The 22,479-nt window shown below is 36.5% G+C and overlaps 1 protein-coding gene across 1 annotated transcript; it reads right to left on the reverse strand.

Annotated features, from left to right (window-relative positions):
* LOC122643326 (omega-hydroxypalmitate O-feruloyl transferase-like) lies at nucleotides 1–19,406 on the reverse strand. The gene is made up of 3 exons (XM_043836958.1): nucleotides 19,075–19,406; nucleotides 1,533–1,980; nucleotides 1–899 (listed from the first exon to the last, which is right to left on the reverse strand). Exons 1-3 carry the CDS (start codon nucleotides 19,404–19,406, stop codon nucleotides 42–44), a joined length of 1,638 nt encoding a protein of 545 aa, XP_043692893.1. The 3' UTR covers nucleotides 1–41.
* Between the last annotated feature and the right edge of the window lie 3,073 nt (nucleotides 19,407–22,479).

Here is a 22,479-nt window from a genome sequence, read left to right on the forward strand (position 1 = left end):
TATTGCACAAGCATCCATCAAATGCATGTCTTTTCTCTGAATCAGAGTTGGATAGTTTCTTCAAAGGCAGTCATGAGAGATGATTTTGTGACCACCAAGATATTCATATCCTTCTTGCCTTCCTCTTGAGGGAGGATAAAACACAAATTAGGTCCTGGATTTCCAAGTGTAATTTGATTTGGATTTCCCCACCCAAAGTCAGCAGTGAGGAAATCCAATTTGCTCCATGATGACAGAAAAAGTGTATATGTTGCCATAGGACTTGTTCTGTTTACTTCATAGTAGTCAAGAGCAGATCTCACATAATCCTCTGTCACCAATTTAATTGAATCTTGCACCAATTTAACTGCGAATGACAATGGTTTACTTGTTAATTCACCTGCACTGCAAAGACAACTTGCATGGAAGATGCCATTGCCAAAGTATCCTTTTGGTAGTGGAGGATTGAATTTGGATCTGAGATCTATTGGAAATACAAGCTTTGTCTTTTCGTCGGTTTCCATCTGAAGTGATTCAGTCATGATACTCCATGTATAAGCTGCTACCACTGCAAAGCTAGAGCATTTCTCTAGTAGACCATCTTCCATGGCTGATCTTTTCAATTGTTCCAATCTTTCCATATTGAAGCAGAAAGATTTGCTCAAAAAATCTTCATCTTGGGATGCAATTATGGTCTTTGGCATATCTTTTATTTGATAGAACTCATGGTGAGGGAATTCAATCTTAGGAGTTTTTCTTGATTTCAGTACAGTTCTGTCAAGGAAAGGCAAGATAGTTAGTGGTAAGCCTCTTGCAATTTCTGCCCATGAGCTGATAAATTCCATGGCACATAGTCCATCAGCCATGCTGTGGTTTATTGCTACTCCAAGAGCAAACCCTCCACACTTAAACCTGGTAACCTGAGGATGCAAAGGAAAAACAAAAAAAAAAACACAAGAATTTCAGAAGGCATTCAATATAATCATCAAAACATGAACCTTATGTTTAGAAGTCTATGAGATATTTTATTGAAGCCCTTGTTCATATTTTTTATCCATGCTTACACAGTTTGGACTCTTTGAGTTCCTCTTTGTATTTTTTTTTCTTATTCTTTCTTTAATACAAATGATCTTTTAGCAAAGAAAAGATAAAATTCCATGCTTACATGGTTACACATGTTCACAAAGTTATATCAAAACTGAGCTGTTTGTTTGTCTAATTACTAGAAGAATTAGTTATTCTATGCCAAAGTTGTACAAAACTGGAAAAATATATGTGCCCAATTTTGAAAATTTTATATATTGTTAGGGACTTAGGTAGAACTCATTCTTAAAAGCTTGCCATTAAGGAGAGGGTGCTCAGCACATTAGGTTGTCACGCCCTGGCTCTGCCAGGACCTTGGCTTTAATACCTCTTGTTAAAGATTTGGGTAGAACTCATCGTTAAAAGCTAGCCGTTAAGTACAGGGTACTCAAGTAAATATATCTGCATAAATATGTGCATAATTGACACATAGCCAAATATGTATGTTGCTAGTTGGTAATGGAACTTACCTGAGTTGCTACTAGAGGAATTTCTAAAATGTTTTTGGTAGGAGGAAAGGTATAAACAAGTTGTGATAGTATTCCAAAATCTAACTTGGTAAGGTCTCCTAAGGCTTCAAGTTCATGAGTTGTGATTGCTTCAATAAATGGTACACCATCTCCTGTACATTCAATGACAAATCTTCCATCTGAGTCCAGTGCAAGCTTCCCGGCGAGCGGGTAATAGTGTACTAACACCTCAGCCAATGCTTGTTTGATCACTTCAAAAACATTATCACTACTTCTTGTGGTTGGTTTGTAGCAGTAAACTGTGGAGAGAATGAAGCACTGGTACTGGTCTATGTTGGATAAGAAGAAGAGCCCTTCATTTGTCTTTGATGCTGGTGGAACTAGGACAGGTGCTGACTTTATTACCAGGAAATTTTCTTTCTTTTCGACTGATTCCATATAGCTGTTTCTGCAATGAAATTGAAAATCAAAATCAGAATATAATATTTAGAACAATATTGCATGTATAAAAAGTTGATAAGATTGAAGTTAATTCACCAAAGTTTAGAAAATGACATTTTTAAGGGTGGTGGGGCAAAGAAACTTTATATATAAACATGATAACAACTTTTATATCGAAAAATAAAAGGTCCTTCTAGGCATCACTATGCCTAGTGAAGTATAATGCTTCACTATTTGACACTTGACATTACATGAGTTAATCCATGTGATAGAGGACCCCGCATATCCGCATATTCTCAATGGACAAATTTTAATCTAAAGTAAACAAGATAAGTTGTTGAAACTCTGATTCAAAAATTTAGTAAATTATCAAAATGCCATCAAACAATGACTTCGATTCTTGAATAATCCACATCACGTATGGTTCTATTGTAACAAAAGATTTTCTCTTATGTGGAAAAGGCTCATATCTATAATTATGATCTTACGTATGGACAATTCCTCAACACCTTGTTCATTCGGAACAAACTATTTTCTTTCTGCGTCGGTAAAATAACACATGCCGGCTATCCATTAATGGGGTGAGGTAGAAAGTAGACATAAATGAAACAAGAATACCCCAACTAGAAGCAATAGACCAGTTCATACTAGTATTGGGGACAATGGCACTATCCAACCCAATTTTGCTCTTAATCTCACCAACGATGCAATCTCAGATTTTCTTTTGAAGGAAGCACAAATCCATTTTCACTTCTTGTCAAAGTCACGGATTTGCCTCATACTAGGCCAACATTTGCGAAAATAGTATAATATATTCATTCCTATTTATGTAAGATTTCTTTTTTTTTTTTTTTTTTTTTATTTTTTTTAAATTCATTTCTTGTACTTTTTAAAAGGGAGAAGGATAGACACATCGCCCGTGTGCAGTAAGCTAGCGGGCAATAAAAGTAGGGATGTGGGATGGGGCATTATATATACAAGAGGGGCAGGGGAATCACTTCAAAAAAGGAAAGAGAGAGATAGATACAATACCTTCTAGCTTATGGTAAGGAGGTGTTTCCAACCTTTTCCCTTTTTAAATATAACTTTGATATAAGTTAAACTTCTCCTCACTGGCTCACAAACTAAGTACCAGATAATTTACTCGTAAACAATACATTCAATTCCAATTTGCTAGGACTATATGTCACTATGTGTCATACAATCCATAAGGACCCACTCATCCCCTAGCCCCGTTTGTTTGACGCGGACTTAGGTGGGGTGGGAAAGTATGTGACACTTCAAAATCCCATCTCAACCTTGTTTGTTTAACTTGAGTTGGTGAACTTACAAAAGTTCAGGGGACAACATTAAATGCTTTGTCTACTGATGTGGCACTTGAAAACCCCACCCTTATGTTGGGCATCTAGGTATGTGTTGTCATTGTTGGCAATTATACAGTGCATTCTCGTCTTTTGTGGAAGTCTGAGAGTTGTCAGATAAGTTGTATGTCAGTTTCAATCAGTTTGGTAAGTTTGGCAATGATTCAAAGCATCCGGCCACTTGTGGTAGTAGTTGGAAGTGTTTTGATGTGTTTTACAATGTTTTATGAAGTGTTGCAGCATGCATATGGAAGCTTCAGGTGATGTTTCGGAAAAATATTGAAAAAGCTTATCATAGGTCACCGCGGAAGGGTCGCCTTTGAAGCTATGTTTGATAGTCTAATGAAAGAATTTAAAGAAGTGGTAAACATGAAAGTTGAAGCTCGTCAAGTGTTCTTTCAAAGGCAATTGGTTTCGTTCGATTTCTATTTGAAATAGAGACGTTATAGAAGTTTTCGTACAGGCTGTCAAAAACGGAGCAAATCTGGAGTAAATCGGGAAAATGAGCTTACAAAGGTGTTATTGGACCTACTGGCTATTTGTGGCAGAAAATAAAAATAAAAAAATTTGCCACTTGGCAACCCATGCCTCCTAGGCAGCCTAAGCCACCACATGGCATCCTCACAATGAAAAGATGACACCACACATGGCATGACATGTGCATAGCCCACATGGCAGCCGCGCACAAGACCTCCACGCACATGAAAGTCATGCCGAGCCAGCCTTGGCTTAAGGTCTTGAAGAATCATATGCTCATTTGAGTTTTTCATCGAATATATGTGAGATGTTGGGGTACTTAGTCAAAATTTTTGGGTAAAAATAAAGGAGTTTTCTATAAATAATAGTCTCCTATGTTTTTTGTGTGTTTTTTTTTATGAAACAACAAAGTGTAATCACACAAACCACACACCAATCCCAAAAGGTTAGCCGACTTTTGGGACCGTGGGATGATAATAATCTCCTATTAAATTGGTAAAGTTACAGAATCTTTTTGGCCGTTAGATTGGAATCCTTTGGTTAGATTCTATTTGGAGTGAGCGGGATGAACTAGGCGAACTTCATTCTGGTGCAAGCTTCCTAATTGGTCAGATCTATAATGTGTTGCATGGTTGCGTTTCATAGAACCATGCTCTCATGGTAGTATGTGATTTGATTGGGTGTAAAGCGCGTACTCTCTTAGCGCTATATACATTCTAATTCATGTGGTTTTGGTGGCTGAGCGTACAATGCACATTTCTGACAAGGAGCATATCATACTATATTATAAAAGTAGGAATTCAAAAGTCATGGCAAATCTTTTCATACCAAAAATACCCTTCAACAATATCAATAAACTCTTAAAAATTGTCCCTCATTCTCTCTCAAAAAATAGCGTTCATTAATCTTGAGCAGTTTACATTAAAATTTCCCTTGTTTTTAGGTAAGTATATTTAAATTATTTAAGAAGTTAAAAAAAAAAGACTTTCCCATTCTTCCAAAAAAAAATAACAATAGAAACGTGTCTATGTACATTGCCATGCTATGTATCCATCTTCATTTCCTAAGACTTTTCCATTCTTCAAAAAAAAAAAAAAAAACTTTTTCATTGTTTAAAAAAAAAAGAAAAATAGAAATACGTGTATGTAAATTGCCATGCTTTGTACCAATCTTATCTTCATTTCCTAAGATTTTTCCATTTTTCAAAAAAAGAAGAAGAAAGAAACGACTCCAAAAAAATAGGGTTCATAAATTGGAAAATAAAAGACTTTTCCCTTGTTTTTAGGTATGTAAAATCTTACATTCATTTCCTAAGATTTTTCCATTCTTCAAAACAAAAAAAAAAAAAGAAAGAAGAAAGAAACGACTCTCAAAAAATTAGGGTTCATAAATTGAGAAAATAAAAGACTTTTTCCTTGTTTTTAGGTAAGTATATTTAAATTATAAAAAAAAAATAGAAACGCATGTATGTAAATTGCCATACTTTGTACCAATCTTATCTTCAAAAAAAACTTTCCCATTGTTAAAACAAAAAAAAAAAAAGAGAAACGCGTGTACTTAAATTGCCATGCTTTGTACCAATCTTATCTTCATTTCCTAAGATTTTTCCATTCTTATAAAAAAAAAAAAAAATCCCAAAAAAATAGGGTTCATAAATTGAGAAAATAAAAGACTTTTCCCTTATTTTTAGGTATGTAAATTGCCATTCTTTGTACCAATCTTATCTTCATTTCCAAAGATTTTTCCAATCTTCACAAAAAGAAAAGAAAAGAAAGAAACAACTCCCAAAAAAATAGGGTTCATAAATTGAGAAAATAAAAATTTTTCCCTTGTTTTTAGGTAAGTAAATTTAAATTATAAAAAAAAATAGAAACTCAGAGAGAGAGAGAGACGATGAGATGTATATCTAGAGAAAAAGAGGGTGAGGAATATCGTGGGAGAGAGAGAGTTACCAAGAGAGATAAGGAAAAAGAGAGATATCAAAAAAGAAGATATTTGAAACACTATATACTGATAGTTCAAATAAATTAATATAAAATCTAATATCCATTCGAATTGCAACATTGTTTTAAAATTTTTTATATATTTTAATTCTTTATTTTTTTTTTTTTGAATTATACTATGAAATCTTGTTGTGATCGGTAAAACTCAGAATGATAATAAATAAAATGTAATATAATTGTTTTTAAAATTTCTATATATCTTAATTTTTTTCCACAGGTTATAATCAACATATATCAGTTTGAACTATTACCAAAAAAAAAGCAACATAATTCAACTAAAGCAATCATGATTATTTTATTATCACCTTCTTTTTTTGGGAAAAGTTAATTTATTATTACCTGTATTAACAGATATTAGTGTAAATTATCACGGAATTGTTTTTCTTAATTAAATCTGTTTATTAAGAAATAATAGTAGAATGTCTGATTTGATCACTATCCGTTGCAGAATTAGTTTAGATGGTAGTTACGTGGACATTTAAAAAATGATTTAGTTTTATTGTCATATATATCTACTATAAGATAACCAAACTTATCGTTTAAAAAATAATTTAGTTTTATTGTCATATATATCTACTATATATGGAGAGGTATATCGAGAGATAGAGAAAGAGTTATTTTCGGTTGCTAATTAATCGTTGGAGAGTAAGTTTAAATTTTTTTTTTTTTTGAGTCGTACTTTCACAAAACTTTAGATAATAGTTACGTGGGGAAAATAGAAAATAGGAAGAAGAGACGTGACTGTTTGAAGAAAATGCGTGACTTTTTTCAGTTGCTAATTATCCGTTGGAGAATTAGTTTAGATGGCAGTTACGTGGACATTTAAAAAGTAATTTAGTTTTATTGTCATATATAAAATAATACCATCTTATCTTACCCCCAAAAAAAAAATTACAATATTATCCATTATTCCATGAACAATCGATAAACCCAATTGTTATAATTTTCAGCTAAATTCAATTCTTCCTCCATTAATAACATCTTATCTTAAAATAAAAAATAAAAAAATATTGCAATATTATCCATGATAAATCCTCCCTCAATGTTGCTTAATTATTCTTTTATAAAAATTAAGGGTACCATTAATTTCACTACTTAGTTTGCTCATGATTTTAAAGCTAAATTCAATTCTTCAGCCATTAATAACATCTTATCTTAAAAAAAAGTATTACAATATAAAAGAAAAAATAGATTACTGTAATGTTTGTTTATATCAACAATTTTATTATTTAAGTAAACCATCTAAAATGTTGGGTGTTCATTTCGGTGATTCATACGTGAAAAAAGCAAACACGTGCATTTGCACGTGTAATTTTACTAGTTCTTCGAATATGCAACATAATAGGTGCGTTACTTTTTTGAGTTTGAATTGAAATCTAACGAAAGCTATCATCGTTAAAGTTGCCATATCACAAGACTTAAGCTACATTATGAAACTAGTCCTCGATTTTAGGGTTTTGGCAGTCTAATTCTGACCGACAATATCTCACTTGTTTCAAGGCCTTTTGATGCAATTTTTTTTTGAAACTGAGTATTTTTTCAAGGAGAACACAGTGGTGTCGTCACTCATCAGTTGTAGCAAAAGGACGTTATATAACCTAGTTTTACTCGTTTTTATTCGTCTTGATCATATGGGTCAGTTTGTCAGCCTGTGATCATTCGGTGCATGATGTTTGAGATTCCTACAGGCAGAGGAAGGTGTTGTGAATAGTGGTGTATCGAGTTTCAATGATTAGGGTTGCTCAAAAGGTAATCCTGTGTCAAATCCCTATTTTGTTTTCTAGGTTATAGTTGAATGTTGATTGACCTAGATTGAACCTTGTAATGGGGGGATTTGTATTTTGATTATATTTTTGCTTTGTAAGGGATGTCAAGTGGTTGCTTGATGGGTTTGCAATTTGGGGTGATTGCCCTCGTTCTTGTATGATCAAAGACTGAAGCAGGAAACTTGTTTTGAACCATTGTAGTGGTAAAAAGAATAGAGTATTGGGCAAATATGAAACCCTAATTGGGTATTACTCTGTGGACGTAGGCACATTGCTGAACCACGTAAATATTGTGTTGTGTCTGGTTTGGATATTTGGAAGTGTGTTTGATTACAAACTATGTCTGCACATTCTGGTAGCCTTACCTAGTCTAGGGTTGGAAGGTGGGAGTGAATACGATTGTGTGTTTATTGATATAAGATCACAATCAAGGTACAAACAAATAGTTTTTTTTTTCTCGGTAATACAAATAGACAGTTTGAAAAGCAAAAAATTATATAAGCACTGATTCAGTCCTCCCCTCTTAGTCCGGAGGCCTTCAACACCCTATGATATCTAAAGTCTCACAAAAACAAAGGACTTTGGTTATTGTTCATGTGAAAAGTAAAAAATCCCACCCTGTTCCCCAACTAGGGGTGCAAGTTTGGCCTTGATGGCCCGAGCCCTCCCTGGCCTGCCTTGAGCCCGAACAGGGCCTTGGTTGAGTAACTTGGCCTTGAGGGTGGGGTGAGGGTTGGGAATTTCTGGCCCTAAGTTAGGGCCAAGCCAGGCTTGAGGCCTTGGGCTGAGCCCAGCCTGGCCCAACCCAGCCCAACCCGACCTTGTCTTCTTCTTCTTCTTTTTTTTTGGTTCTTTTCCTTCTTCTTCTTCCTCTTCTTTCTTCTTTCTTCTTCTTCTTCTTCCTCTTCTTTCTTCTTTCTTCTTCTTCTTCATCTCCTTCCTAGTCTAGCCAGCCCATACATCTCTCTTTCCCCTTCCCCAATGGTTAGGGCCAATCAGGGTCAGCCCGGCCCAACCCTGAGGGTGGGTCAAGGTTAGATTTTTCTGGCCTTGAGTTATGGCCGAGTCGGGCCTGGGCCTAGCTAAGAGGACTTAGGGTTGGATTGGGGTTTTAAAAGGTTCGGCTCCTTCCTAGTCTAGCCAGCCCATACATCTCTCTTTCCCCTTCCCCAATGGTTAGGGCCAATCAGGGTCAGCCCGGCCCAACCCTAAGGGTGGGTCAAGGTTAGATTTTTCTGGCCTTGAGTTATGGCCGAGTCGGGCCTGGGCCTAGCTAAGAGGACTTAGGGTTGGATTGGGGTTTTAAAAGGTTCGGCCCAACCCGACCCGACCCTATTGCAGCTCTATCCCCAACCCACTACACTGTGCGACTTAGTCCCACAACATTCCACCCCATTCTCCCTGTCAAACAAATGGGGCCTTAAGGTTTAGCTAGCCCATGCATCTCCCTTCCTCCCCCCCGGCATGGTTAGGGCCAATCAGGGTTAGCCCGGCCCAACCCTGAGGGTGGGTTAGGGTTAGATTTTTCTGGCCCTGAGTTATGGCCGAGTCGGGCTTGGGCCCAGCTAAGAGGACTTAGGGTTGGGTTGAAGTTTTAATAGGTCTCGCCCAACCCGACCCTATTGCAGTTCTATCCCCAACCCACTACATTGTGGGACTTAGTCCCACAACATTCCACCCCATTCTCCCCGTCAAACAAATGGGGCCTTAAGGTTTAGTATCCAAAAAAACAAAAAAAGTTAATGCATGAAATGTTGCAAGAAGACTTTGCTTTTTAGTTTAAGTAAAAGGTTTTTATTATTAAGATGGTCAGCACCAGCCGAGTGTTTATGATGGATGAACAGTAATGTGGTAGATTCACTAGCAAAATTAAGGATAAATTACGAGTCATCTTGCATTATATGACTTTTTTTTTTGAAGAGATCTTACATTACATGTCTACTCTGAGAATAATAGACACCTAAAAATTCTGGTTTTTTTTTTTCTTTTCTTAAAAGGTCTAGATAGTGTCATTCTTTGCTTTGGGTGAGTGCTTCGAGGAGCAGTTCGCATTCTTGGAGGTTAGTTATGGTCTAATCAGTTTTTATTTTTTGGTAGAAAGTTATGGTCTAATCAGTTTTTTTTAGGTCTTGTATAAATGAGCAAATATTGTATATTGCTTCCTTGAAACAAATAGATTGGTAGATGCATTAGCCAATTGGGCTGTTGATTATTCTTTGGGTTTTATTTTCCAGATTCAAACTCTCTGCTTAGGAATTCTAGGGAGTTTGTGTTAAGAGATAGATTAGGCTTTGGAGTTTTGAGTTTTAAATAATGTACAAAAGTTAGCTTTATGTAAATGGGTTATGGAGGAAAAACTTGCCTTGTAAGTGAACTAACACAATAAAGGAACAATATATAAAATTTTAGTTAAAATCCTAAAACCAGACAAAAATGTAAGTAGCCAAAAATTAGGGAACATATTGTAACCATAACAGTGGTTTCATATGATAATACCATCATAACATAAGGAACTCCAATCAAGGACATGGTGAGAGAGAGAGAGAGAGAGAGAGAGAGAGAGAGTACCTCAGTTCTTAGGTGCAAGCAGATCAATAGGATGTTTGCTACAAAACTTATTCTCTCTAGCAAGTGGGAAGAAAAATGGAGAAAGTTTTCGCTCTTTAGAGAGAGAGAGAGAGAGAGAGAGAGGAATGTAGAACAATAATAAAAATCATTAAAATATTTTTTTTTTGATGGCTGATTGTCACTTGTAACTGTTTAGTGTCAAATTTCTCTTTGACATTAGGGTTTTAGTTTTAAAAAACAAAAACAAAAAACAAAAAAGAAATGGTAGAGAAGGTGCAGTTCTGGTGTTTTAAAGTTAATGATAGGAATGCATCACCTTCTCATGATTATGTGCTAAGTTTGAATTAAAAAAAATGAGTCTTACACTTATTAAAATAAACTTAATATTAAAAAAGTGAGTTTATTAAAATATGATTTTTTATATAATTTTAAACGCATAAAAGATACAAGAAAAAACATATGAAGTTATGGCCTCAAATAGATAGAGAAAGAGAGATAGAGAGAGGAGAAACGAAAAAGCAATTAAAAACCTTTCAAAGAAGACTTTTCAATGCAAAAAAGAATGACAAGTCAACAGAAAAGATAAGGAGCCAATAAGTGATTGAAAAGTCAGTCCAAAAATGAGTTCCCACTCATTCATAAGAATAAAAAAAAGTGGGAGTTTCTCTTCATACATGGTTAAAAGTAGGGACGTAAATGGATAGTCGAAAATTCGTGTTCGACCCGTATTTGTATCCGTTAAGGAGTTTTAAAATTTGAAATTTTGGTTTTTGAAAAATATCTAAATTTGTCCAAAAGAAAATTGAATTCGAATAGTTCCATTTTGGATCGGATAATATCAGGATAATTTACTAATTGATTGTAAAATGTGATTAGTTTAATATATTATAAAAACATATGATATATTACTATATTACCTTTATTATAAACACTTTTATAAGGATACTTTAGTAATCGGAGTGGGTAATCGGTAATTGGTAATCAGAGTCAGAAATCCATAATTGATATAGGTCAGATTTGTTTACTAAACAGATAGTTTATCGGATCTGATAATATTCCGAATATCCGATAAACTCCTGAATTCGGATATGATATTAGTTTTTAAAATTTCCAGATATCGGATCGGATACGAATATGTGATTCAATAAATGGATTCGGATTTGGATAGTAGCAAATCCGAGCTGAATCCGATTCATATACATCCCTAATTAAAAGAGAATCTCCCCATCATAGAGAACTGAGCCTTTTGATTAGTATCAGGAAAAATATTTTCGATTATGTTCAATAAGATGGGAGTTAATGATGACATATATGTCATCACCAATAGAGAAGAGAGTCTCTCTTATGCACGGATGAAGAAATATTTAATTCTTTATTCAACTGGTTGTATAGTGTGCAGTCCTATATCATGCAGACAAGGAGGTAATCAATAACGATTCCAATCAATCCCGATTCTTTAATATCAAGTTCTAATAATATTAGAATGAATCTATGCAATTCCAACTGGTTCTGATATAATTTGAACTAGAATTAATCAAATCAGAACCAATGGAGACCAATCCCATAATTTCAAGTTTGCGAAACCTTATATGAAGTTTTATTTGTTTATTTACTTTTTGGTGTTAAAAAGTTTGAATGTTGTTCATTTTAAGGGCAATAGTCCTTAGATGTTTCAGTTCTGAAGGGTTATTTAGTATGATTTCGATTTCAATTTTGGATTGATTTCATTAAATAGTCAACAAGTATAATTTTGGCCAAGAAATTGCAATTGTTTTGACTTCATCAATATGAAATATTTCAAGTTTATGAAATCCATTTGGTAGTTCGATTTCTGACAATAACTTCTCTATATTTATTTGGTAGAGGGTGGTGGTGGTGGCAAAATAGTGATTTCACTTACATTTCTTTTTAAACATGTCAAATGAGACATTGAAACAGGTCTTTGGCTATTTCACTATTTTCAAATGGAATTGATTTTAATTTCTCATAAATAAGGTGAAAAAATCATATCAAATACCATAATTTCAATATATGACCCCATAAAACCTGAGAGAAAAGATGTTTTCTTTATTAATTGTATAGAGAGTTGGGACAGGTGTCATGTGGAAACCGCGATAGAGATTTTTAATGGTTGTCCCCTTTTTTAATTTATTCTTTCTATTTCCTATAAAAAAAAATCATTACGATTACTGAAGGGGCATTCAAAAAAACCTATGGTGGGTGAGTTTGTCGACACTTTTAATGGGTTGTAGATGTTTTTTATTTTACTTTAAAAAATTGAAGTAGATAAGAACTTATGTAGTTCTTAAATCAATGTAATTTATGATAGGATTTGTATATACATCAAATTTGGTAAAATTGGTGATGGTAAGGACACTTTCTTTTGGGCTGACCCTTGGATCCCCTCCATTCCAGGATTTACTATCAACCCTGGGGCCAATACTAGGTCGTTTCCTGAGCGTGTTCATCTTTTTCGTACTGACCAGGGCTGGAATATGGACCTTCTTAACAATATTGCTCTGCCTTGTATTAGGCAGATTTTGGTCATCCCTTCTTCTGATACCCCTGATTCCTGGTGGTGTACACTTTCTAGGACTGGGGTGTTTAAAACTAAGTTGGCTGCCTCCTTTGTCTCTTCAACTAATGTTATTGATTTTTCTTCCATTGCTTGGTGGAAGTCTTTTTGGAAACTTAAAATTTTGCCTAAGTTTAAATTTTTTTTCTAGTGTGTATTAAATGCAGGGATTCCGGTTAAGGATCTTATTTCAAAATGGACTCAGGTCGATCCCATTTGTGCTTTCTGTGACACTTGTAATGAGACTCTCTGGCATGTCTTCCTCTCTTGTGAATGGTTTAAGCGCATCTAGGTAGCTGGTCCTTTGGGTCCGAGGACTGAATTCATTTCATTTCCTTCCCTCAGACATTTCTGCATCTCTACTTTGTTGGACCAACAGCTTGACAAGCCCTCTTTAGTTTGGTTTTTTTCTGTTTTTATTACAACTTGTTATATTATTTGACAGGCTCGGAACAATTGTTTGTTTAATTTGGTTGCCCCTGACCCTGGGAAAGTCCTTTATAGGATCAACCAGTGGTTGGCTTTGTTGAACATATCTCCTCCTCCGTTCTATTCTAATATTTCCCCTATATTGGACAATTTGGATTCTACTAACTCTGTTTCTTTGTCTCAACTACTCTTACCTATATTAGAATTTCCTGTTTTGTTATGCGCAGGATTCGATTCCAAAGAGCTAGGTAAGCCAGGATGGATTTTTGGTTTTTTGGTTGATGGTAATCTTCTTTTTCTCACTGCTGGTCGAAGTAAGTGCAGTCATTTTTTGGAACCTGAACTCACTGGGATTCTCTCCACTCTCGAGTTCGCTGCCCTTAGAGGTGTGAAGTTGAAAGAAATTTGGTGTTCACATGCTTTATTACCAGGACTTCTTCCAACTCCATCCCTTTCATCGTGGCCGCTTGAGGTGTTGGAATATTGTTTTAAAATAGCTGCTAAGTCTATTAATATTTCTTATAGGATTAACCTTGACTTTCCTTTTCGTGACTGGTTTCGTAGGTTTTTTGTTAATGCTCCACATGTTCCGTGTTGTATAGACCCTGGTTCTTAATTTGCTTAATATATTTTTCTTTCCCATAAAAAAAATATAAAATTTGGTTATTCATCTCAATCATATAACTTATGTAGTAGTTAAATCGGTGGAGCCCTTATATTGGGTAATTCGTTTTTGGTAGATAAGAACTCAAATAGATTTGTCAAATTTCAAAGCCAAATTCAACTTTATAATCCCACTGAATATGTTTTCCCTTATAATAGTGCATACCCTCAAAAAGCATTCCAATAAAACCGAAAAAACAACAAAAATAACAAAACCTGAAGTGAATGAATCTTTATATATAATTAAACTATTTAAAAATTAAACATTAGAATCACCTAATTGTTGTCCCATAACCAAACCTTATTAAAAAAATTAAAGAATGTTTCTGTATGGATGAAAGGGATAATACATCGGGCAAGGGGGGAAAATGAGAGAATTAAATTTTTAAACATTTTTTTAAAGTTTACACAGACAAGTAGAGAATTGATATCTAAGCTAAAAGTAGGGTGTAAATAGATCGGATTCGGTTCGGATAGTGCTATATCCGCATTCGCATCCGATTAGCTTTCGGACGGATTCGAATAGTGCTAAATGGATACAGACAAGGATACGGATTGGATATTTTATCCGTTTACATGTAAATATAGCTTTTCGGATAGCTATAGCCCATCCGTATCCGCATCTGTTTAGCTTTCGGACGGATTCGGATAGTGCTAAACATACATGGACACGGATACGAAAACGGATTTCGGCTATTCATTTACACCCCTAGCTGAAAGCCTACCACATGAATAGGGATATAAATGGATAATCAAAATTTTGAAGTCGATTTGCATCCATATGTGACGGGAGGGTATTCGGATCCAAATTTAGAAAATCCAGAATATAATTTATCCAATTCATGTAGAGGTTCAATAATAATAAAAAATTAAGTAGCTAATGATTTTGAGGGTTCTTGATGATTCGATAGATTCTAGAGAATGAGTACAAAAGCTAAGATAACTGAGAGACGTTGAATATCCAATAAGTGAATTGTTGACAAAATTAGTTATGGTTTGAAAGTGCAGGTAATGGCGGTATGGAGTTTTCATACCCCAATTGTTGATTGATGATTGGTGCGAGAACCATAAGATTCCACTTCCATCATGTATGTAGTATTCTTCTCTCAGAGGTTCGATTAGGTTAAGTGCCTAACCTCTTCTCTTGAATGAGAAAGCTTTTCCAAATGTTTAGTCAAAAGATTTTTGTCGGTATTTTGGTAGAGTGCCGTCTGATTTTCACCTAGTTTTAGGTTGATGGGTACCTCATTCTATAAATCTTTATTGATTGTATTGCTTGGATACTTATTTTTTTGGAATTCTTGGGATTTTTTTACCGAGGGGGATTCTTTTTGGATTTTCCTTTTCTTTTTATCCTTAAGCAAGGTGTAGGTAGTATTCTTGCTCATCCGTATTAAAATGCAGAGACATTCCTTTGATTTTCTTCCATTGCATGCCCTCGGTCTAAGGGGATAATTTGTTGACATTAGGGATGTCAATGGGTCGGGTTGGGCCGGGCCTACCCTAAACCCTAACCCAACCCTAGAGGCCTTAACCTAAACCCTGACCCAACCCAACCCTGGCAGGGCCAAGAAACCCTCAACCTTGACCCGACCCTGATATCTAATTACAGAATCATACAAGGAGGTAACCATCTAATATCTAATTACAGAATCATACCATAGAGTGACACACAACCACACACACACACACACACACACACACACCCACCTACACCAAGTGACAGTACTGATGGTGAAACATCATGGATCTATCAGTCACAGCCCAATAAAATCCTTCTGCAAAACACACCTACCACCTAATCCATGAAACTACCCCGAAATGCCCTCTCATCAAACCAAACCAACTAAACGATCAACCCCTTGTTTTCCACATCTCCAACTGATAAATAAAAAACAAAAAACAAAAAAAATCTCATCGTCAGTGATAAAAAATCTCATCCAGTATTCTTTCCCCCCCCCTCCCTCCCTCCCTCCCTCCCTCCCTCTTCATCCACCTTTCCTTCTTCGCAGAGAGAGAGAGAGAGAGAGAGAGAGAGAGAGAGAGAGAGAGAGAGAGAGAGAGAGAGAGAGAGAGAGAGAGAGAGAGAGAGAAGGGGAGAAGGTGGATGGGACAGAAAACCATAGTCACGCAAGAGCACACGCACACGAAGGAAGCAAGTGAGGAATAGACCACTAATCTTACTTTTTTTTACTAATAATTTTAGTTTTTTCATTTGGTGATAATAGCGTATATGATTCCAGGGATGTATCCAAAAAAGGTGAGCAGAAGACAGATCTAGAACTCCACAAAACAGTCCCCATGAAATCCCTTTAAAATCCAACCACAAAACAATCCCCATGAAATTGAGCAAAGGTAAGAACAAGTTCTAAACAGATCGGGTACTGTTTAATTTATTCGTGCAACAAAATTTTACAGCAATATGAAGTGCTAGCAGCAGTGTTGTTGTGAGGACGGGGAAAGGCCCAAATCAAAATGAAGTGATGAACATACCTTGATGCGAATCTAGGAAGGAGGAACCGAGGAAGAAGAAGGCAGACTGCTAGTTGAGCGACGGCTTTTTCGTGGATGAAGAATGAAGGGTGAAAACGAAAAGGGAATATGGAATTAGGGTTATCATCTCTTAGACTCTTATGGGCATTTTGGTATTTTCACAAATATAAATGCTTATACCTAATTCAGGGTCGAGTCTGGGCCAGGCCGGGCTAAGCACGTGGTCTTTTTCCGAACCGGACCCGACCCTGCCAGGGTGAGCCAAAAACTAAACCCTAACCCGCCCTTCAGGCTGGTAGATTAGGGTTGGGTCCGGGCCGGGCTCAGGGAGGGTTCGGGCCATCCGGGCATTATTGACACCGCTAGTTGACATTGCATTTTTTACATATTCAGCTCCTCTCCAATTCCCTGACCACCCAACTCCCTCCCAACCAGACACAAGCAGGGGTGGACCCCATCCTGAGCCTCTGCCCGAGTGGTTCCACCCTTGATTGTGTTTGGTTGGGAGGGAGTTGGTCGATTAGGGAGTTAGAGAGGATCCGGATCCATTTTTGACACCCTGGGATTACCTTTCAACGATGATGATCAAGGTCCAATTGACTCATGCGACGACTGATTGACAAAATTTACCATTTTACCCTTAACCTATTTCTACCCTCAAGCCTTCCTTGATATAGCCAAAACTTCTAGGATAGCCTTATTTGACCATTGTTTGCTTATGCGCAAAAAGTTTCACCCAAATCTGACCCATTGTAAAAATGACCTTTTTTTCCTGGTATTTTCCTCAGTATCCAAAACCCCGACTTGGGCCAAACTCTTCGGATAGCATATTTGGCTATTTTGAGCTCATATGTGAATTTTCGTGAAAATCTGATACTGTTTAGACCTCATTTAGTGCAAAACACTATTTTTTTTATAGATTCTTCAATTTTCATACAACTTTTTGTAGAATCTAGTCATATCCATCGTATAGATGGAAGGGACTCGAAGAGAGTTACGTGTCGATATGTGGCACGTCAAAATCAGCCATACGGATTGGAAGTTATTAATATTATAATTTCAGTCCTTAAAAAATGGTTTAGAATTAAAATTTTTTTAAAAAATATCGATCTGGCCCAAGTCGACCTAGCTTGAGCTGACCCAAACCAAGCCTAATCCCCCAACCAGCCCATGCACCCACACAGCCATGCCTGAGTGCATGTGAGTTGCCTATGCAGGCTATCTCATCCCATTGCCACGGCACACATGTTACTCAACCAGCCCATGTCCCCAAGGACCTTTTGGGCATTTCACCAAACACATATGGGGCAATAAATAGCCATTCGTTTGAAGGACTAAGAAGGCTTCTTTTAGGATGAAACTTCGAGGAGAGCAAGTCACTATCCCCTCTTTCAAATGGTGCTTTGACCCCCTCACAAATTCCTATAGCCCTGAAAATTACTATGATAACCCTACGCATTGTTTTGACACTTCAAGCATCGCCTTCCAAGTCACTTTCAGTGGGCTCGACAACAAGTTCTGGTAAACCATATATGTATACATTGAGCTGAGATTCTGCTGCATATCAAGGGTAAGTTTGGTCATTTTCCCATTTATTTTCATATATTTTATATTTTCTTTCGAATAGGTGCAAATGTTTTATATTAATTATTATTTTAAAAATAGTGGTTTCGCTCGGGTGACCGACGTCTGGTTACGTGTTTCTGGGACCGAGGTTAGCATCTATCACAGTAGTACTATTACCTCATGAGACTTAGTATCCATGTTAGGAGCATGCTAGACTAGAACATGCATCATGAATTGTTGTGCTATGTTTTGCATGCATTTCCTCACTGGGCTCAGTTGAGAGCTCACCCCTGTGGTATACCTTATTTTTTTTAGATGAGGCTACTCTCGGTGTTTTTGGTACTTCTGTGGAGACTCCTTCTGCTGAGGATCTTCCTACTACTCATGGAGTTGATACTCCTCTACTGGTGGAGCACGAAGCTTCGTACTCATGTGACCGCTGCGCATTCTCCTGATCTTCCTGATTGATCAGGCTGTCTCTTCCTCTTTTTGTTATAACACTTTTGTAGTAGTTATTGTACATAGTCTTTTTGAGTTTTGAGTTACATCTTTTGTGAACAACCTTTGTAACTCAGTTGTAATCAAATGTTCATATATATATATAGCTGTTATCACTAGATCTTCCTTGTTACTGTTTATTGCCTTATTTAATTGCTTCCGCTGCATTTAATTCTGATATTTGTGAATAAGACTTGCGAATAGAGTACTGCACTTGCGATCTTGGTGGGTTGGTTGGGTGCCTGAGACATCCAGTCACACTTGGCCCTTATAAACCGGGCCGGGGTGTGACATTTAAGTGGTATCAGAGCAATCATGCTCTATTTCTATTCGCAATCAAGTTCATGATACGGCAGCTCTTGGACTCATTGATCTGAAGGTAAGTCCAGTCTAGGGTTAATTAAAAGACATTAATTAAAAAGAACTTGTTTGTAGACTGCAAATGTAAAGGTTAAAAACTTGTATTTTATATACATATATATATATGTATATTCAAGTCTTTACAAAAATTTCAGCTCTTAGGCTGATTTGGTTACATATGTTAGCTTGTTGTCGTAAGCTGGGGGACATAACCCTTACAAGAAAAGTAAAAAACAAGAAAGGAAAATACAAGTTAAGTCTAAACTAAAAAGACTAGAACCGTCTAACGATCATTGTGGTGGTGGACCCTGCCCATGGAAACGAGATCTCCACTCTGCAAACTGAGTCTCCATGGCGCTCATCCTCCCACTCAAGTGAGAAAAGCCCTGCTCCATCGTCCTCTCCATGCTCTCCAGCCTACTAAATAGCTGTGCCCATGTAGTCCCATCACCAGTGTACTCTAGGGCAGCAGAGGAAGAAGAAGCACTTGGATGGCCAAGTGGTGCTACAGGCTGTGGCACTAGGGGATGATCAATAGGCATAGGTGCTGGAATCTCATCCTCATCTAAATCCTCCTCAAACATGGGTACATCCTCCTCAACAGCAGGCTGTTCCATCTTCGTACAGTCTGGGTGGCCTAGCTCTGGAGAGAAGGCTGGCACAGGAATGTGCATCTTCACTAAAGACACCCGGTTCACATTCAAGACCTTCTTTGTTGAATATTCATCATCAATCAATGACACACCGAAACTCCTGAACACCCTGGTGAGGAGTCGACTATATCAGAGGTTCCCTGACCTCGGGTGATCATGCTGGTAGGCCATAGTCCGCACGATCAGGTAAGGCAGGAAAATCTCATAACCACAATAGAGGCTGTAGGTGGCGATGATCTGCATCGAGGATAGCTCGGTGCGATGGCCAGACTTAGGAGCTACGCAGTGGCCGCAGATCTTGGACAATACTCGTGCTGAGGGGATGAAGTGCAACTCTGAAAGTACTCTATCATAAGACACTCCGTTGGTGAGCACGGAGAAAAGCTATCGGATCTCGGACCATGCTAGGAACTCGGTAGTCTCGGTCCTTGGAGGGCAATACCTCCACTCCCATCTGTTAGAAAATCCCTAGAATCTCGGCCAGCTGCCCTGTGTTGAAGGAGATCTCCCTCCTCTTCACATAGCTGGTAATGTAGAAATCGTTGCCCTCGTGCCTATGAGATAGGTTACTGTAGAATAACTAGATAAGCCTGGGGTAGCAGCGGTACTCTGGCTGAATCATGGGCAGCCACCCTAGTGCTTCGAACCTCTCTCGGACCTTGAAAGTCCGTAGGTCATCGAGGACTACTCCTCGCTCTATCTCGATATTCCTCTCCATAAAATGCTCCACAAAACGAATTTCTTCTTGGGCATTTCAAAAATATAGAGGCTCAAACTCATCATTAGGATCGATAGCCCCTCTCCCTCTCCCTCTTCCTCTACCACCCCTACCACGCCCTCGAGTTGCTACCATTGTAGATCAAAGGCTGCAAAATCATATAAAATACATGATAAGTAATCAAGCCAAAAATATATATACTACTCAATGTATGCTTACATATCGGACAACAGCCCATATGTAAGCACACATTGACACAAAACAAAAATAAAATAAAATAAAATAAAAAATATAGCTAGGACATAGGTTAAAACAAAGGATGAAGTGAGTGGTTAATCCAAAAAAAAAAAAGAGTGTACATTGGTGTGTATGTATACATGATGGTATGCAAAAAAAAAAACTTATTATAAGTCTGAAAAATGTAATAAAATAGGTTAGATTAAATAAACAAACAAATTTAGGCAAAAAGTGTCATAGGGACATATAGTCAAACACCTCACATGCACACATAGACATAGATTTAGGGAAGAACTAATAAATATTAAATGTTAGTAGAAGATAGAGTGTTTAGTGACTAATCACCATGAAAGACTTATTTATAAATTAATATACCTTAAAACAGCAAAAAGAAACCCAAAAATAGGTTAGAAAGGCCATTTAAGTATTTTATCAAACACTTGTTGTGCACAAAACTGTGCACAGTGAATGTTTGAATAGGAGATATGTAGTAAAGAGAAGAGAAAAAAAAAAAGTGAGACAAGTAAAGGAAGGATACATTGTCCTAACATAACCAAAAAGAGAAGAAAAATGTACAGAAAAGGGTAAAAGAAGTATTTCATTCAAGAACATGGGAGAAGTATAGAGAAACATAGCCAAAAATCCAAAGAACAAGTAAAAAGGAGAAGTAGAAATACGAATTAGAATGCTTACATCACTTACATGTAATAAGAAGGATGAAATCTTATGTAGGAATCTTCTTCTTTGCCTTTAAAAGCCCTTGAAACGTTCTCTATACTTTAGCTTAGACACTTAGAGAAAGGAATAGGAGAAACAGGAACCGAATGGGAAGGAAAATAGAAAAGTGCAGGGATTTCACGATTTTAATAGAAATGGGTCACTGCCGAGTGAACCGGTCGACCGGTTCAACTTGACAGTGAATCCGATTCACTCTATGGTGTGAATCCAGTTGGGCTTTTGTCTCTTAATATAATTTTAAACATTATTTCATAAATACCTAAATAAGTATAGTATATATATAATAAAACAGAAATTATATTTATATAAAATAACAGTAAATAAATGAATAAAATATAAATAAATAAATAAAATAATAATAATAATAATAATAATAATAAATTTCACATAAAATAAAATAAAAAAATGAGATAAATTAAAATAAAATTAAATAAAAATAAGATAAATATGATAAAAATAAAATAAAATATATTAAAAATGTTTGCATGTTAGACGTAATTTATATACGTGTATATAAATGTACGTATATGTATATTAAGCGTAGAAAAAATAAGTAAATAGTATATTTATTGATTTTTTATCTATATTATACTTAATGCTACTACATGTATAAGTAATAAATATTATTTAAACGTTGTACTTGTATATATTAATTTATTTTATTATGCTATACTATATTATATAATTATGTGTTTTTCTTTTAGGAATTCGGGTTGTTGGCTTCACACACAACTGCTACTCAAATGAATTATGTGTTAAGATCAATCGAGGAGTATACTTACAACCCCGAAAAAATCGACTTGTTGAATCGAGTACTCGAGCTACTTACCAATGACCGCTTGTATCTCCAGTCGATTCTCTGGAATGACAGTAAGTCCTTGATGATCAGGGACTTCTATATCATCGATCGAAGGGTAGAATACCTTCAAGCCCATACCACCCGCATCGAATCCATCCTTCACAGATGGGCGAATAAATTACAAGGCCTTCCTTGAATTCTGTTAAGTATGATGAATCATGCTTTACTGTTCTTACTACTTTATCATTACTGTGCACTCTATTATACCAAACTGATGCATATGCTGATAGTTTGATGTTTATTTTCTTTTTCTCAGCTGATCATTATGGACCCATGACCTCCTAACACATATCAGAGGTGTAACGCGGGAGGGCGTGCACAAGCAGCCTCATCCTCTAACCCTGCCCATAATGATCCTCCAACTGAGGGTGCATAGGGAAATCCCCCTGACATGCCTATGCACGACGTTGTTGGTCTTGTTAACACTATCATGGAAAGGTAGCAACAATAAATGCATCAGATGATCACTGACATGGGTGATCAGTTCCAAGCAGTAATCAGGAATATACAAACTCCGCAGGCAGCCCCTACTGTCCCTCCCC

Source organism: Telopea speciosissima, chromosome 10 (genome assembly GCF_018873765.1).
Source record: "Telopea speciosissima isolate NSW1024214 ecotype Mountain lineage chromosome 10, Tspe_v1, whole genome shotgun sequence".
Taxonomy (NCBI): Eukaryota; Viridiplantae; Streptophyta; class Magnoliopsida; order Proteales; family Proteaceae; genus Telopea; species Telopea speciosissima.